The sequence below is a fragment of the Hydra vulgaris genome, chromosome 12 (genome assembly GCF_038396675.1).
Source record: "Hydra vulgaris chromosome 12, alternate assembly HydraT2T_AEP".
Lineage (NCBI taxonomy): Eukaryota > Metazoa > Cnidaria > Hydrozoa > Anthoathecata > Hydridae > Hydra > Hydra vulgaris.
Genome location: NC_088931.1, coordinates 15471167 through 15490952, shown reverse-complemented (window position 1 = coordinate 15490952; position 19786 = coordinate 15471167). Strand labels below are relative to the sequence as shown.

The 19786-nt window shown below is 29.0% G+C and overlaps 1 protein-coding gene across 1 annotated transcript in view; it reads right to left on the bottom strand.

The window, feature by feature from the left end:
• The window catches only part of LOC100212562 (protein CIP2A homolog L), a 76043-nt gene that overhangs the window by 31334 nt on the left and 24923 nt on the right, over nucleotides 1-19786 (bottom strand). Inside the window, exons 10-15 of the mRNA XM_065812301.1 lie at nucleotides 19567-19705; nucleotides 18921-18996; nucleotides 18649-18791; nucleotides 15930-16125; nucleotides 7935-7997; nucleotides 385-495 (exon numbers count right to left, since the gene is read on the bottom strand). Coding sequence (XP_065668373.1) covers nucleotides 385-495; nucleotides 7935-7997; nucleotides 15930-16125; nucleotides 18649-18791; nucleotides 18921-18996; nucleotides 19567-19705 — 728 coding nt within the window. The remainder of the gene's footprint in view (nucleotides 1-384; nucleotides 496-7934; nucleotides 7998-15929; nucleotides 16126-18648; nucleotides 18792-18920; nucleotides 18997-19566; nucleotides 19706-19786) is intronic.

Sequence of the window (19786 nt, the reverse complement as noted above, 5' to 3'; positions counted from 1 at the left end):
TTTTTTTTGACACCGGTGATTAGCTGATATTTTGTTTTTTTTGGTTGCCATCAAGTATGTTTTTAGTGACATAAAGATGCCACTACACAGTATTTAGCAACTTTTACAGATTTTTTTGTTTTTGATTTTGTATTCAATAGCTGATGATTGTTGTATAGGCATGAAACTTAAAGTACCATAGAAAAAGTTGTTTTTTCTTTGTTAATATATATGTTTGTATATATATATATATATATATATATATATATATATATATATATATATATATATATATATATATATATATATATATATATTTATTTATATAAAAATATATATATATATATATATATATATATATATATATACTTATAAGAAAAAAATAAAAAAATAAAAAAAGCATACCTCTGCTTCTGATTGAGCTTGTCTACATCTGTATTGAGCAATTAGACGATCAGATTGTGTTAATGCCAATGTTTTAGCATTTAAAAGATCTTCAAGGTGAGTTTCTCTTCCCTATAAATAAAGTTTTTCAGCTAATAACTTATTTATTTGTAGTAAATGAAACCTAGCAATAATAACAAAAAGGGTCAAAAATTAACTAAATTAGTTTAGCCATTAAATTAGTTTTTTGAAGATTTTTATATTAAATGTTTATGAATTCACATTGTGTGATTTGGACAGGTTTCCACAATGGTATTTTTATATTTTTTGAATAAAAAAACAAAGAGAATTTTTAAACAACTTAATTCTCTACTTAGCATTACTAGAAAGCTCCTCCTTTACCAACAATAATATTGGGAGTTTTATATCAGCGTTTTTTTCCCCCTAGATATGTTGTCTTCACCACAGTATGCACGCAAAAGCCTGCTGGCCCTACACACTATACTAAAATTCTGCATAGGTCTTTCATTAACATTTTGGCAAAGAAAAATGTTAAAGTTTTTGTTTACAAAAGTCTTCTTATTTTTTTTAGACATCTTCACTTCTAACAAGGTTGCATGCAACCACTATTAGAGTTAGTGGTTACTGAAAGAGAAAAGATGAAGTTTATAAAACAAGATAACGATTAACAGACAACTTTTTTTTTTAAACTTTTTTTTATTTTTTGTAATTCACCTCCCAAAGGCCGAGAAAGCTACAATGAGAAAGCTACTTGTGGTTATAACCCTCTCTCAACTCTATAACTCTGAAACACAGAACTTGACAAGGCCACTGCATGGGGAAACAAGTTGAGCGCGGTACTACCAGGGACTTAAAAGATTATATGAATCAGGAAAACAAAATGAAAGGAGCAAATTCCAAACTGTTGTTCGAGTAAAAAAACTAGAAAAATTTTTTGAAAGCGATAGAAGCAATCACAGTAAAAGGATGAGATGGTTATGATTGGAAATTGCAGTAGCACAATAAGAGGAAAACCATTGAGAAGAGCGAGGCTTGACTTAAAATTGTTGAGAGGGAATAAAAGATTCTATGCCAGCCTGAAACCAAGAAGTTAAATAAGAAACACATTTGCCAGTAAGAAATTTTTACCCAAGGGCCATCACAAAGAAAATCATGGAAAGAGTCCCAGTCAGCTTTAAGGTGAGTTGTAAGAAGGGTGATGATAGGGGGATTCGGATAATGAAGAAGAATGAGATAATAGTTTAGGAGAGATCAAACCATGATCAGAAGCACCTTAGGGTGAATGTGGAGAAATTGAGCACTGACTAGGATAAGAGACAAGTCATAAATTGAGTAGAGAAGGTAAATAATTTGGATTGTCTGGGAAGTGAGTTGGAAAGTTGACAATTTGTGTTAAAGATTGAGAAAGGCAAAAGTTGTGGGCCTTAATCCCTGAAGAATCACTAACACTAGAGTCAAGCCATTCAGTGAGATAAGCATTAAAGTCACCAACAATAACAATTTTGGCTGAAGGATAAAGAGATAGGGCTTAATCAATTTAATTAGAATTAATATTATTAAACACAATAACAGAGATGGAGGAGAGTGATATAGAACAAAGGGAAAGCTGATAGAGTTAAGTGGTGCTAAAAAAAAGCACATAAAAGAAAAGTCTGTGGATTCAAACCTAGTTTACCATCAATTGGGTGAACTTTTACGAATGTAAACGCCCAGGCTAAGCATGTGACTATTGAAGTCTTTACGAATTAAAGGAATATAGTCATCAACACTAAGATTACAAGATGAGACAGCTGAACTCAAATTAGTCTCAGAAAAAGCTAGTAGGTCTGGTGAACTTTGCAAGAATTAAGATTTTAGAATTGTTAAAGAACTTGACTCAAAACACAGATAGTACTCAGTAAAGTATTTAACATTCCAAGCAATCACCTCATTACTATCAATAAACCCTAAGCCGTAACAAAGGGCTCCGAATGTGGCCTCAACAATACACACCAAAAGTACAAAAAGTGACACCATCTATGTGCAACATGGCACTGTTAGTACTCTAAAACTTTTCTGCTAATGGAATAAACCTCTGTGATAGCTACTACAGAGTTCGAGAAACCTGACTACCAGATGGCCTCAGAACCATAAGACTGAGTTTTAGAGCTGTACCCTAATTAGGAGATAATAGGATGAGCAGCTGAAACACAAATAAAACCCATGCATTGAGTCAAGAAGGTCCAGTATATAACTTCCTAAACTGGAAACAATGTAGCAAGCCTTTCCATGAATCGCGGCTTCTTGTCTTGTATGCCCACGCATGAGTATATGCAATGAAATTGGATAAGTCAAAACAAAAAAAAGTCGACAATAAAATAGAATGATGTTCTTATATTTTATTTGTGAAATATAGGAACATTTAAAATGCTATCTGTTGGTAAAATATATTTGTATAATTTTAATGTAACATGTAAATATTGTCTCTATATAAAAATGTCTATGTAGTGCATGCGTATACTTTTATTTATAACTTTTTTTATTATATAATTATATTTATTTGCTTAAAGGTATACACAAGTTTAGCTTATTTGGATAAGGTGTTAACTTCATAAACAGAATGTTCGTAGTTCGAATCTCATCACTGATCATTTTTTAAAATTGTTTTTGTTTTAATTACCGCTGGTCATATATTTGCTTTGTAACCATTTATCTTTCTTTTTTTGTATTTATAATTATGTTTTTGAATGATAAAAATCTCTTTACATTCAGATTTTTTATACTATTTAAGCCATTCAGTTTATTTTCTAAGTAAGATGCACAAACATATAAACATAGTTTTTAAGCTTCACTTAGGTCATGTTGTATGCACACTTTTTACATAGCCTTAATTGTTTCAAACTATCTTTCTATTTCTGTACGTTTTTTATCCCTAACCTTTTAGCACTTTGTAACTTGATACCTGTTTTTTTTTTAACATTCAGCTCTGTACATTTTGTTTTACCCACCCCCTCCCTTTTGGTCTACTATGTAATAGGTGAACAATTATTAATAATAATTATTAGCTTTTATGTAATTATTAATAATAATTGTTATTTAAAAAAATATATAAACTAATAATAATTAATAATTGTTTAGGTATATTTTACCAATAACATAGTGGACCAAAAGAAAGGGGGCAGGTAGAAAAACATAAATAATTTGGGAAGAAGTGGAAATCGAACCGCAGTCCTTACATGTATGGAGTAAACACCTTATCCAAATAAGCTAAATCGCTAAATGTGCGCGTAATGTTATACAAATAAATACAGTTATAATACTATACATAAAAGTATACGCATGCACTGCATAGACGTTTTCATATAGGGACAATATATATTTGTTACATTAAAATTATACAAATATATTTTACAAACGGAGATCAATTTATATTTTCGCTTTCCTCTTTTAAAAAACAAATAAATAAAATATTGGAAAATTATTCTTTTTAATTTCAACTTAAAATTGTTTTTTTTTTTTTGCTTTGCCTTATCCAATTTTGTTGCTGAAAATAACAACCACTCTAATGAAACAAAAATAAAAACAGTATGCAAATTATTTAAATTATTAATTCTTTAAAATTTTTTTCTATTTAAATTTATTTTAATTTCCTATTTTGTTAGTTTTGCTTTATTTGTATTTGGAACAGTTTTTTCAACAACACTCAATACAAAAAAAACGTGCAAACAGCCATGACCAAGTTGTCTAAAATAAAATACTCATGTGTACACATACAAGACAAAAAACCGCACGCCTTTCCTGGGAAGACTTGCATTGATAAAACAGAATAGTTGCACCACGGATGTTTATATTACTCAGACGCAGACTGAAGTCTGTCATAGCGCAATGGTTAGAGTTATAGCTCAGACCCAAGAGGTACGAGGTTTGACGTTAGCTCTGACCAGGTAAGAAACATTGGTAAGGAAAGTGGCGTGATCATACTAGTTAAATGCTCTTCTTTGAGTGTTCTGTGATAAGACCATAATAACCACAAAAACATTTAAACAGTCTTCGTTTTAAAATGGCTTATTTGAAAATTAAATAATTTGACAATAACTAATTGTGGGCATCTTTTTCAAGTTTTCCAGATTGCTTCTTTCAAAGCAAGTTTTATTTTATGCGATAGTGAATAACAAGGTTACAGACTTTTTGTGTCTCTAATTTTACCAAGCTTTTAATAAGAGAAGCTGATCAGAAGATAATTCTAGAATTATGTATTAAGAAAATTAGTTAAGATGATTAAATGCATCAAAGAAAACTCCAATCTCACGATTATAGAACTATTATTATAAAATAATCCCTTTTTACCATTAAGTTTCTTATTTTACTCTAACAACTATAGAGTTAATATTTTATTATTGGAACTAAAATGAGTTAAAAACATTCATTTTGAACAATTCAAAAGTTTTTATTTTGGATAATAAATAATAACACAATATTGCACAAGCGGTATTATTTTTTGCCATCAGAACAGAGGTCTGGTTTTTAAATAATTATTATTAAATAATTATTATAATAAAGCTTAATAATTCTGTTTTTTTTTTTTCCTAATTGTAAAAATTTTTTGAGTATTGTATGACTAACTTGCCAAGTATTAATCTATTATTACTTGATGCAAGTTGTTAAGTAGAGCTTTAAAACAGATTTCTTTAGTTCATGAAACGAAACTCAAAAAATTTTAATTTGTTGACTTCCATTATAATTATATTTGCACCGTTAAATTATTATTTTCTTGCAGAAGGCCTCCTAGGCAAAGACATAAGAGGTAAATATATTCTATATTTGGCCATTTTTGAACCCCTACTTCATCTATTAGGCTGGCATAAATGCATTTACACTACATTGTAGTGCTAAATTTCATTGTGTTCAACTGATATTTACAATAACATTTTTTTACCCAAAAAAAGCAAACTAAAATCTGGATCATCAGCCAATAATAATTTACTTGGGGTACAAATACTATTTTCATAAATACTGTTAGTGGCCACAAGCTTTGTAAAAAAATTATTTTTTGACCAAAATTAATGAAATGAAAACTTGAAGCTTAAAATATATACATATATATATATATATATATATATATATATATATATATATATATATATATATATATATATATATATATATTTACTAAAAAGTAATCAGAGACATTTACCACATTTTTTATTCAATATGTCCTCCCTCAGAATCAATCACAATTTCAAGTTGACTCCTGAACCTGAAACAGTTGGTATCTTCTTCAGGAATCTCAGAAATTTCTTTGATCTTTCAAATCTTTTTTCTTTGACACTTGGGAAAACCAAGTATTTCTTAATCCTGCCTTTTGATTTTGTTTTAAGATCCTTTCTAACCAAGTTTCTGATGGTGTGCTCACTCACTGAGAGATCTTTAGCTATTTTCCTATTGACCTTATCAGACTCCAGGAAATTTGGCTCTTGAAAGCCTTGATCAATTAAGGAGTTCGAATTGACCTCTTTAAACCACTGTCAAGCTTTCTCTTAAAATAACCAGTCATTTTAAAACATTTAATCACAGTGTTGACAGTATTTAGGGGCTTGTTTAGTATCTTGGAAATGTCTTTAGGCTTGGTCAAACCATTGGTTTATTTTTAATACTTATTTTCACTTTTTGGGTGTTTTTTAATTTATTTTTATTATCAGAGTTTTATGTGTCAACAATAACAAATATGTGTGTAAAAATACCAAAGGAACATTTATTTAGAAATTACCAGATTTGCAGTTGCATATGGTAAATTGATCCATACTTTGATGTTACTATCAACGTTTATGTTAAACTCAGAAGAAGCATAAAATGAGGGGGGCTAGTTAAGCGGAGGGCAAGTCGGGCAATTAAAATATCTCAAAAACTACACATAACATGACAAAACATCTAATGGATAAATATTAGGGAACTTGAATGTTAACACAATGCACAATAAAAGATTGTTGAAAAGCAGTTGAGTAAGATACACAGGCACTTTTTCTATTTTGGACCAAAAAAGTAAAAAAAAATTTTTTGTGCTATTTTTCTCTGCTTATAAATTTTTTTAACTGCAATCACTTAAGTATTTACATTTTACCAATTTATTGGACTTTTGATTAAAATTAGCTGTTTTTTCCAAAGTCTTACTGTTCTCTTTAAAACCTAACTAATGTGTCATATTGTCTAGTAGGGGTAAGTTGAACAGCCTTAAAAAAAAAAAAAAAAACTGAACTATTGAACACAAAGAAACAACTTTGATGAAAAATAATTTTGCTTTACATTATTTATATATATATATATTTAAAATTAATCATTTTTAAAAAAGGACTTCAAAGCTCAAGAAAGTTCTATAAAATAATATTTTTATATTTATGACACTTTCTATCTAATTTATTATTCTCTTCTCTTACGCCATTAAAATAAAAGAAAAAGTTTATAAATTTTACGCACACTTACTGTTAGTGAAAGTTTTATTGATGATTTACCCTAGTTTTGTAACCTGCATATTCATTTATTCATTAATTTGTTAAACTTACTGCTTGGGCAGGTTGAGAAGCTCTGCAACTTTTGGCAATATTTTCACAAAAAAAATTAAAACTATACTTTTTTCTTAACAAACTTATAGCAGGTTAAATTATCTTTCAAATATTGAAAAAAATATGTAAATCCAACGAACATTTCCTGAATCTAACAGATCTGTTAGATTTTTTACTAAATCTAACAGATCTGTTAGATTTAGTAAAAATTACTCAACTAACACTGCTCTACCATAATAGGAAAATAAATAATAAAATTTAGAGACTGCTCTAAAGCTGGAGTTATTCAAGGCAGTGTTCTTGGGGATACATTTCTTATATTATTCATATATGATATTTGTACCACTAGAGACAAACTAGAAAATATGTTGATGATATATTACCCTACTGTATCTACATAAAAGATGCAAAAAACCTTCCTTAATCTAGAGGTAGCAAACTGGGCTGCTCTTAATGACATGAAACCTTTCAAAGTGCAAAACAATATCTATAGAGAGTCATTACCTGATCAAGTTACAAAACCACCTAATCCTTATTAACTCAACATTTGAATCAGTTAATAGCTACTATCTAGGTATCTTAATAAACAAAAATCTTAACCAGGATGAATAATGGATATTCAAACTTAAAGTTCATAACTTTATTAATACAAATACATATGTAGGCAATTAATTAGCAAGCAAGTAAATAAGTCATACCCCATTTACTTAAGTTAAAAAACCAATCTACATGTATCTATATGTTTTTTTCTTACTACCTTTTGAACATAAAACTATACTTTCTTAAAATTTTTTTTAAGAAAGTGTAGCTTTATGTTCAAAAGGTAGGTAAAAAACCTTTTTAATCTAATAAATTATTTAATAATGTAATTATTAAAGATTTAATAATTAATTTCAATTTCTTAATAACCATTTTAAATAATAACAATAAACAATATTTCTTAGTCTTAATAAATAAATCAAACATGTTTCTTTTAAAGAAATAACATTGTTGTAGGAAAAACTATAAAATTACCGCTAAAAATGTCAACTTCTGTTCATAGAACTCCATTATGTCAGAAAGTTTGGAATCTTTAATCTAAAAATACTTTCATTGAATAATCATTAAAAAAAGAAAAAAGTTTGATGTATTCTCAACAAACAATTAAAGTCTACAAAATAAACTTCTTATATAAAAATAACTTCATTCACTTATTTAGATGAAAAAATAGTGCAGTAAGTATCATAAAAAAATGTTGTTTTTACAAACATATTTTGGTCTGAGTTAAAGTAATTGTTGTTATTAGGGTTTCTCATTTCCCGTAAATTTAGCATCCCGGGATTCCCGGTGTGAACTTATTTATCCCGGGATTTCCCGGCATAATTTTTTATATAATAACAAGCGATTTATCACTTAATCGTAAACGAATTTTTCCCATAAATAGACCCGCGACAGAAAAAACTCTTTCTGATTCAATTGACGTGGAGTATATTCATTAATGTGGAGTATATTCTTTCTAAACTTTCGCTACGCTTTCCAGTTGCCTCAAAAAGTTTGATTTCTTTTGTCAGGTTTTTTAAATTGCTAATGTCTTCTAGAGCTGCTTTTTCTACTTGTTTGGCATTACAAAAAGTCGCATTCAATTTTCGTTCAAATGTCAAAATATTTTTGCCTAATAAATTTGGAGCAACAGATTGAGGTATTGACGGGTCAGAAACCATGCTTTTTTTTATCACAAATTACTTCAACTATTTCATTATTTGATGAACTAGTCCAAGCATCTTCTATGTACAACCAGGTATAAATTTTTTTTGCTGCTTTTAATGCATGTTTGACGGTAAGAGTAGTTTGGAGTTGATATTTGAATTCTGATTATAACTAATTGAGTTGTTTAAAAACTTTATTAGTCCAATTAAATTGGCATTTCTGCGTTCTTCAATTCTCTGCTGTAAAGATTGAAGCAGTTTATTAGCTATCAAATTTTTTTTTCTCCGCCAAATTGTCTAAGATGAATATCATTACACCTTCTGTGTCAAGTAGAGTAGCATTACTTCTACCAAGTCTTTCTATTCCAACTTTTATTGGTTGCCGAGAAATTGTTATGGCGTTCATAATTGCATATTCATCTTCGGAGACATTCAGAACTTCTTTTAAACCGATCATTGCTTTTAGTATACATGTTTTTAGTTTAAGGAATCTTTCTAGCATTGCAAGTCTATTCCACCTTGTTTTGACAACTAGTATCAGCTTCAGTACTTTATGAAACATAGATTTTACGTAGATTTGTAAAACGTCATTTTTAAGAGGTGATTTGCGGAACATTCGACCTACTTTTCAAACCATCTGAATTGTTAAGGCTATATTTAAGCTATTTTGTAAATCATCAATAAACGTAACGCCTGTTGAGCTGTATGACTCATCATGACAGTTAAATACATCATCAAACTAATCATAAACTGCAATTCAAATTCAATATATTTTGCTGAAGAGTCTGACTTTTTGTATAGAATATCACATACTGTCAAATGAAGTCCGTGGGCATAACACAGCTGATGTCCAATAATACTTAGCCGCCCAAATTTTTTCATTACGAATGCTCCGCCAGTGACACTAGCTATGATGTTCTTTTTAATTGATAAATTGAAATCTGACAGTTTATTTTCAACCAGATCAACAATTTCTTCTGCAGGAAGTGATCGAGCTATCTGAGTCAATCCAAAAACTTTCCAAAACTTTGTTAATAAGTTAAAAATTTACGTTTAAATAACGATTTTTTAAAGACTTATTCATTTAACGATAAAGAAAATTGCAACCCGCTAGATATTTCTTTTGTTATCTCTAAAACCATAGTTTGTTTGGCTAAATCATATTGTTTTTTCATCATACTCAAGGAAAGATTTTTTTGGTAATAACATGCCTTTTTCAGACAATAATTTTTTAATGAATTCACTTTTTGTTTTGGCATTTATTTAAAAGCCATCCACCGTTGCTAGCTTTGACACAATTTCCTCAACAGTCTGCTGCTTAACAAACAATGTAATTTTCTTTTGCACAATTTTAATTTCCAAAGCAGTAGCTTTATGTAGATACTTCATATTTAAATCCAAATCTTTATGTGCGTTTTTTAAATGACGAAGGAGCCCACTTATCCAAAATCACGGTTTGATTATTATTGTTGTATAATTATTGTTTGTTACTTTCAATTAGTAAAATAATAAAAATTAAATATGACATCATTCAAGGTCTTGAAAAGAATTAACATAATTTAGTAAAACACCCATAATAAAATGGAATTTTTTTAAAATTAACAATTTGTTATTTTAAGATGTAAGAACTGTACTACAAATTTGTTGCAGCTACTTCATGTTTATCAATATACCTCATGTTTATAAATAATACCTCATGTTTATCAATATTATACCTTCTAAAATTATTAATATAAGCAAAATATATGCAAATAATATTTGAATTACACCAATGGTTAATAACAAATTCTCAAAGTTCTTTAAAAAGATGTTTATAAATTAACTGAATGGTCAACCAACTAAACTATTATATTCAATATAAAAAATTTCAAAATAATGCATTTTGAAAATCATCTTATAATATTTTAATACTGAATTTAATGCTGCTGAAGCATTAAATTCATTATTGTAGAGGGCTTGCTTTATAAGTGAGAGGTTCCGAGTTCGATTCCCACCATATCCCTGGTAGTACCACGCTCAACTTGTTTTTCCGAGCAGCGGCCTTAGTCGTCATAGTTCGTGTTTTAGAGTTATAGAGTTGAGAGAGGGTTATAACCACAAGTAGTATCTCCTGTGTAGTGGCCTTCACAGCCTTGGGTAAACTTAAAAAAAAAAAAAAAAAAAAAAAATTCAGTATTAAAATATTATAGGATGTCACGGAAGTCATACTTGAGTTAATGGCACAGCACTTTTTGTATCAGAAAATGTGAACAAAGGTGCATGCAAGTATTTGACTTATGTAAACTTCAAATTATCTAATGTTAAAACATATACCAAGTTTTACAGTTTTACTTTTACTTTAAAATTGAATTGCTGCAACATTTTTTAAAATTAGATTTAAAGCATTTATTTGCCGTTTGAAAGTCTTTCGTTTATCAAATAGTTTTAAAACTTTCATTGAACAATACACTTTAGTGGCCAAAATAGTTAGGTCGTTTTAAGTTATTCCATCTTTTGTTTTTTAAATAGTGTTCAAAATTTGCAGTTAAGTGTGTCTTGCTGGGCTTCCGAAGTACAATCTGAAAGTTTAAATCATGTCGCATCAATTTTTTTAAATTTTCTTTTTTTAATATCCAATTTTCTAAAATACAAACTAAAACATTTTTAAAGTTCTATTGTTGATATATAAAGATATAATATACTATAAAAAAAAAGGGGAAAGTTTTTAAAAAGCTTAAAATATCAATAAACATCAAAACAACTTTTTTCTTAATAGGAAAGATTTAACATTCAAACTTTTTTTTTAAATTAAATAAAGGGGTGAGGTTCCTAATAAGCAGCGGATGGTCTGGAAAAAAATTTAATAAAAACTTAACAGAAACTTAATCAAAAAAAAAGTCTGTACTCATGTTTTTTTATAGAAATTTACAATTTTCAATAAGAAGTTATAAAATATTAAACATTAATTGTTAATTCAAAAGAAAGATTTGACAGATTTCTATTTTCTATCACTAAATAGCGATTCGTGCCACGACTATCGAAGCATTTAAAAGTTTAAAGTTATAAATTATATTTTTATTCATAACTTTAATAGCTTGACAATATGTATAGTTTTTCTAACGTACATTATGTTTTTTTTATTAAAAAATTTTCTGATTAGATTGCCATTTTGAAAGCATAGCTGCAGCATATTGAATTTAATGCAAATCACTAGTATTGACCATCAATGATACACTTAAAACCAAAAATTAACATGTTGATGACAGCCATGTCCGTCTTTCTAGCTTTGATAAAAAAGAATCCATTTTGACACATAACTATACAAAGTATAGTTGCTATTTAAAACACATGTGAAAACAGAAATAATCAAAATCACCTAATTTTTTGAATATCTGCATTTCAACAAATCATATCACTAACAATTATGATTTATCTTTATTGCAAGAATGCAATAATAAATGTACTTGTAAAACCAAAAAGGTTAATCAAAGGATTTCATCTTAAAGCTTTTTTAGTATGTTTTAGTAATTTTATAGAAAAGAAAATCAAGTTTCTAGTAAACATTTTTACAGAAAAAGGCTCTCAATGCTAACTTTTTTAACATTTAACATTGTTAAATATTTTATCATCAACCAAAAAAATACCACAAAGTCTTTTTCTTAGACATAACACATGCAAAATAACTTTTTATTTAGGAAGATCTTTACTTAACATATTGTGTCAATATATAAGTTAAAATCTGCAAAAGGTTACCCAAGAACCAACCTGAGCTAAACATAGTAGAACTTTTTATAAAGAAAAAATAGAAAAAAATAAATAAGAAGAATAGCTGAGCATTAAAAAAATGTGAACCTGGAAAACATCAGAAATGATAGAAAATGCCAAACATTATAAAGGAACAATTAAATAGAATAAGTCCTTAACACTTTCTGTCATCCCAATTATTTACACCAGAAAATTTTGTGAACTAAAATTGACTAACTCAAATGTTAGTACCCTAAAAATAAGAACTTAAACATGGAAATGCATTCAGACACTGGTAGATTTAATAGTCGAAAACCATTAATATTGTAAAGGATTGGAAACAATAAAATATTGGAAACAATGCAATACCTGCAAGTAATTTAGCTAATAGCTTTGGCATTTCACTAATATCACTGTATTTCAGATTCATACTGAAGGTTAGTTTTACAAATGTGCAAATACTAAATGTTAGTTTAAATACTAACAAAAAAAAAAAAAAACCCTTAAGTATTTAAACCAATAAAATATGTCAGGTCAGTATTTAAACCAATAAATTATGTCAGGTCAGGTTATCCTGCTACTGGTAACATGTAACTCAATACAATCTGCTTCATTTCCTGCTGCCTTGTAGGATACAATTAATTAGGCGAAGGCTAGGAGAAGCCAACTCCAACTTAAAACACCTCCAGCCTTGGGGCTCTTGGTTGAGTAAAGGCTAGAGATGATGTCTTGATAAAAATATTCATCTTGAGCAGATGTTAAATGCATCCGGCTACTGTCTTGTAGAACGCCTCCTAGGCAAAGACTTAAGGGGTAAACAGATTTTATTTGTTGATCAGCCTCGCACCCCTTCCTCATCTATTAGACTGGTGCAGATGTAATTATAATACATTGTTTCCAGTTTAGGATGTTGAATGCTGGATTCTTGACTCAGTGCATGGGTTTTGCTTGTGTCTCTGCTTTTATGACTAGGCAACTCATTCTATTATCTCCTAATGAGGATACAACTCTGAAACTCAGTTTTATGGTTCTGAGGCCGGCTGGTAGTCAGGTTTCCCAAACACTGTGGTAGCTCTTAGAGAGGCTGATTCCATCAACGGCTGAAAAGTATCAGAATACTAACAGTGCCAAGTTCACTAAACCTATCATTCACTAATAATCATAGTCTTTGAATTAACTTTTCTTCTGTTGAATCAAATCTCTTGCAAACCTCACCAGACCTAATTGCTCTTTGTGAGACTCGGCTCTAGTGTCAGTGACTCTGCAGGCATTAAAGCCCACAACTTTTTCCTTTCTCAATTCCTAACTCAAACATTTAACTTTCCAACTCGCATTCCAAACAACCCAAATCATTTACCTTCTCTACTCGACTTGTTTCTGATCCTAGTCAGTGCTCAGTTTCTCCACATTCACCCTTGGGTGCTTATGATCACAGTTTGATCTCTCTAAAACTATTATCTCATTCTTCTTCATCATCTGAATTCCCCTATCATCGTACCTCTTACAGCTGCCTTAAAGATAACTGGGACTCTTTCCGTAATTTTCTTTGTGATGGCCTTTGTGTAGAAATTTTTTGTCTTCCTGCTGACAAATGTGCTTCTTACATAACGCCGTGGACTCAGGCTGGCATGGAATCTTTTATTCCCTCTCGAATCTTTTATTTCCTCTGGTATCGTCGAGAAGAAACAAAAAATTCCACTCTCCTCTATGGTTTTCCTCTTATTGTGCTGCTGCAATTTCCAATCAAAACCATGACTTTTATATCTATCAGCAAAACAACTCTCCTGAAAACAGATGTCTGTTTATTACCGCTAGAAACCATTGTAAAAAGGTTTTGTCTAACGTCAAAGCCCGCTATTCTCAGGTCATGAAATCTTGCTTGACATTTGTATCACTCCAGTTTCTGTATCTAAAGTGATTTCCTGCTTAGACTCTTCTACAGCTTGTGGCCCAGACAACATACCTGTTATAGTCTTGCTGAAGTGTTCTCTGGAGCCGTCATCTATACTTTCAAAACTATTCAACAAGTGCTTATCAGAGTCTTGTTTTCCAGCCTGCTGGAAAGCGGCATCTAATATCCCTACTTTCAAAAATTCTAGAGAGCGATCTAATTCGTATAAATACCGTCCCATTAGTCTTTTTCCTATCATAAGCAAGGTTTTTGAATCTTTAATTAATAAACACTTAATCTCTCATCTTGAATCTAATAACTTACTTTCTGATCATCAATATGGATTTGGATCTTCTCGTTCTACAGCTGATTTGCTAACAGTAATAACCAATAGGTTTTATCATGCATTAGATAAAGATTAAGGCCATCGCTATTGAGATTTTTAAAGCTTTTGATAAAGTTTTAGAAATGTCAAGACCAAATGTCAAAATCATTAGACCATGCTGGTCTTCTCTATAAGCTTTCTTCTTATGATTTATCTGGTAACATTTTTAAGATTATTGAACCCTTCCTTTCCAATCGTAGTATAAAAGTTGTCCACTATATCGAGCTCAACACTTTCTTACTCCAGATTCTATTCTCTGTCTCTATAAATCTCAAATCCGGCCTTGTATGGAATACTGTTGCCATATCTGGGGCAGATCTTCTAATGATGGGCTTTCTCTTTTAGACAAGGTGAAAAAATGCATTGTAAACATAGTTGGACCTGCTCTTGCAGCCAACCTCCAACCATTATCACATCGTTGTAATGTTGCTTCTCTTCTTCTTTTCTACAAATACTATAGACACTAAACAATAAATAAATAGACACTGCTCTAAAGAGCTAGCGCCCTCTTGTGCCATCTACTAAAATTCATTCTTGTGTTACTTTTCATTCAATTAAGTCTCATCTTTTTTCTGTGACTGTTCCTAAATGCTCCAAAAACTCTTATTCCTCTAGTTTTTTTCCTCGAACATTAGTTCTTTGGAATTTGCTTCCTTTATCATGCTTTCGTGATTCATATAATCTGCAATCTTATAAGTCTTCTCTCAATCGTTATCTTGCTCTAAAATCTTCATCTTTTCTCTTCCAGTAACTTCAAACTCTAATAGTGGTTGCTTGCAGCCATGTTAGAAGCGAAAGTGTTAAAAATAAAAAAAATATTGAAGGTTTGTAATACAATTGTGCAATTACTCAGATTTTTTGGTTTATTTTATTTACTTTAATTAAAGACAATTGGCCATGTGTATTAAACAATAAATTTACAGTCAATTTACAGCAATTTAGTGTTTTCTTACAATCAAAATGGCGCAGGTTATATCTATTTTAGTAAATATCTGTTAAATACTGAAACAAAGTAAATACTGTTCTTTGTTATGGTTTTTATACGGTTTAGTATAATATTCTTAAAAAAAAACTATTTAATGATCCTTTTAAAAGAATTTTTTATCACCGTTTCACAGTTATAATCACTGTTTTGAATTATCTTTATTTAAATATTGCACAAATCAATTGCATATTTTGAAATTTTCCCCCACAGATTTATAAACAAATATAGAAACAAAATGCAAACTGAGACTAGCAACATGAGTTTTTAGTATCTTTGCATTTACTTTTTTAAAACTTAAAGACAACAAAACTTTTTTTATTAAATTTATATTTGAGATTACCTCTAAACCTTTTTTTAAATGTTCAGTTATTATTGCAACACTTGCTGATTGTGAATGATTTCCTTTATTAGTAATGTCACTTAATGCAGGGATTGGTGGGACAAAAATTGGTTGTGTAGAAACTTCTTCTTCAAACTGATGCGATTTTAAAAGATCTTCTCTTGATTGGTTGTAGTTTACTAAAATCTCACCAACCCTAAAATAATAAATAGCAAATTAAATTACATTTACATTCATATAAATAGCAAATTAAATTACATTTACATTCATATAAATAGCAAATTAAATTTACATTAATATAAAAAAATATTTTTAACCATTTAACCAAAAAAAAAAAAAATAAAAGCAAAAAAGAATTAAAATTCCCATATTTTACATGGCTTTAAAAAAGAAAAATATTTTTTGATTTTCTGCATATCTTTTTGTTAGAACATTTCGACTCTAAAAATAATTTTCTTCAATTTTTTATATTCAAAATTACATTGATACTTTTATAAACTAGCTTAAAAACAAAGGTCCAAAATTGAGAAAAAATGGAGTCGAGAAAAATCGAAAAAAAACTCCGTCGGAGTTGAGAAAAAATCGAAGTTTCTATAATACTTTGTTATAAATTAAAAAATTAAACTATCTAGTTTATAATTAAATATTGTTCTTGTATTTATTTTTTTAAATTCTATATATTTTGATTTATAATTCATAATAAATTTTTAAAAAATTTATATTTTTATTTTTTTTGTCTTTAGTATTTCTGAAATTAAGATTAGTATTTCTGAAATTAATTCCTGAAAGTATAAACAAAGAAGATACTTGAATGTAATATCTACTGTTAATGCAAAAAAAGTCCAGTCCAAACCCTAACACTCAATCAATGTATGTACACTACACTACACCTATGGCTACATCTGTTGATGTATGTACACTTTAATGGATCTCTTAAAAGAAATTTTGAAAAATAATAATAATTAATAAACAATAACACAGTAACTAATAATCAATAATAGTTGTTATGACAGATAAAAATACACTGCGTGACATAATGATAAGACACCCCACAACTATTTATAAAACTCTACTATACATTTATATTTAAAAACTAATTTTTATCATAGATGAAAGCAAAGGATTTACAACACTAAACAACATTTTAACAAATTTATTTTAAACTTAACTTGCATTTTATTTAAAAAAAAACGTTTTTTTCAGTGCGACAAAATTATAAGACGATTTTACAAAAAACATTTTATTTACAAACCGCAGTTGTGGGTAATTACAATTATTTATTTGATGTAAACACCACAGACAATTATTTAACTGTAAACTGTTGCGAACTGTCAAAAATTTAATTCAGATTTTATTTTCAGAAACGATCAAATAACTTTTGCAAAGGACCATGTAACATGGAAAGAAGAGTGGCAATGAGTAGTAATTTCTTATGAAAAACAATTATCTCTTGATGGGCCAAATAGATGGAATTATTATTTTCATAGTTTGCATAAAAAAACAGTAACACAGCAATGACGACAAATAGGTGGTGGCGGTGTAATGATTTGGTGTGCAATTGGGTATCATAATAAATCAAAAATTCATTTTATTTACGGAAAAATGAAGGCTAAGAATTATCTTTTAATTGTTCAAGAATACGACAAGAATAATTAGGACATGAAGCATCTGTCATTGGCGGTGAAAATTTTGCTTTTCAGCAAGATAATACTAGCGTTCATACAACTAAGATAGTGAAGGATTATTTCAACAACAGTAAAATTTATTATTATTGAGAATGCTTGGGCACAGCTGTCACATATAGTGTTCGAAGGTGGTAAACAATATAATTCACTAGCTGACTTTAAATCATCTATCGCATCTGCATGGGATGCAATTGACATTTCGTACATAAAAAAATTGTATGATTCTTTACCTATTAGTATGACTAAAGTGATTCAAAAAAATGGTAAAAGTACTGATTTTTTAAAATTGAGATTAAAATTGTCCTTTTTATAAAAGACAATTTATGTAAATTTTTTCCAAAAGTGTCTTAAAATTTTTTTTGCACTAAAAAAACTGTTTGTTTTTTTAACAAAATGCGAGTTACGTTTAAAATAGATTTCATAAAATGTTCAATCTTGTAAACCCTTTGCTTTCATTTACTATAAAAATTAGTTTTTAATATGAATGTATAGTAGAGTTTTATAAATATTTTCTGGGTGCCTTATCATGATGTCGCGCAGCATAAGTACACTTCAAAATAGAACATAAAACTTACTCCTAGAGGATCTTAACCTGCAATACTGTCTGAAAAATTGTATTTATACCTATGAAGCTATGCTAACTTACAACATTGGAATTAAATAAAACTTATATCTCAACAATTCCTGCTGGTAATTAATATAAAAATTATTTGCCTGCACTGCCAGCAGTTACCTTTCACAAATAAATAAATAAATCAAACAATCAATAAATCAAAGACAAAAGTATTCCAAGAATTTTTGAACTTAAGTTTTTCTAAATAAATAAACAGTGAATGAGCAAAATGAATGATTAAACAGCACATGAAAAAACAAAACAAATGAATAAATAGTGAATGATAAAAATAAATAAACACAAATGAATAAAAAAAAATAAAAAATATAAACAGCAAACAAAAATGCGTAAACAATGAGTGACAAAAATGAACGAACAAATCATAAATTTACATTTTATAATTTTAATTTAATCTTCTAACATTTTTGTTTGAAAATCTCTTGATTTAAATCCCTCAGCAAGAATCTGTAAACCAGCATGAACAAGATACTTTGAATTACTGAGAAGAGCATGACCAAGAAATGAATGCAACCTTTGATCTTGTAATAAAGATGCATATTTTTCCTGCAAATAAAAAAATGACTGGACATTCTTGTTTATTGTTTTAAAAAGTTGTTTTTATTTTATTAAAACACATAATGACTTTAATGATTCATTTTGCTCTTGAAAATAAATATTTGACTAAAAACCTACCACTCCAGATAAAACTGCATGCTTAATCTTTGATAATAGCTCAAGCGATCTCACAACCAAAAAGGAAAGTTCTTGGCTAAAAAATATGTTAAATGTGAGCTTAGGTCTAATTAAAATATCACTGATGATATCATACTGAAATAGGGATAAGAAGCAACTTTAGTACATGCGTCAACTAACAATTTAGGTTATAGGCATTTATCAGATTATTAATCATTTATGCAAATAAACCTATTGAAACAAATTTTTTTTCTGCTTTTTTTATATTTTTCTTATTTTTCTGTAAAGTGTATTAGTTTAGATTAAAATATATTAGGGGATCGTCCATAAAGTACATATGCTTGAAGGGGAAGGGGGGTCTGCAGATGGCGTATATGAGATGGGAGGGCAGTGGGTTGATTATATATGAAAGGAGACTCTAAATTAAAAAAAATATCATAAAATGTTAAATAAATAGGTTAAAAGCGTAAGTACTTTTAGAGAGGTGGAGGGTACTCAAAAAAGCGTATTACAAAATGCGCGAGGGGAGGGGGAAGTCAACAAAAAAAAAAGCGTATGTACTTTATGGACGACCCCTAGTACCACGTAGATCTATATCTTTGATAGTAAATATTTGCTCTTTTATAAATATTTTTTCTTAACTAACCTGCACACATAAGATGGATTTCTTAGCAAGCGCAACTCTTCTGAATATAACTCGTAGACTTTGAAAATCATTTGAATAACTCTTTCACTACAAACACTATTTGCAACTGTGACTTTATATTTTTCATCTTCACATAAATGTGCAAAAGAAGTTAAAAAATGATACTCAAAAAAGCAATGGGCTAATTGTCTTTAACAAATACTGAGAGTGTCAAAACAGA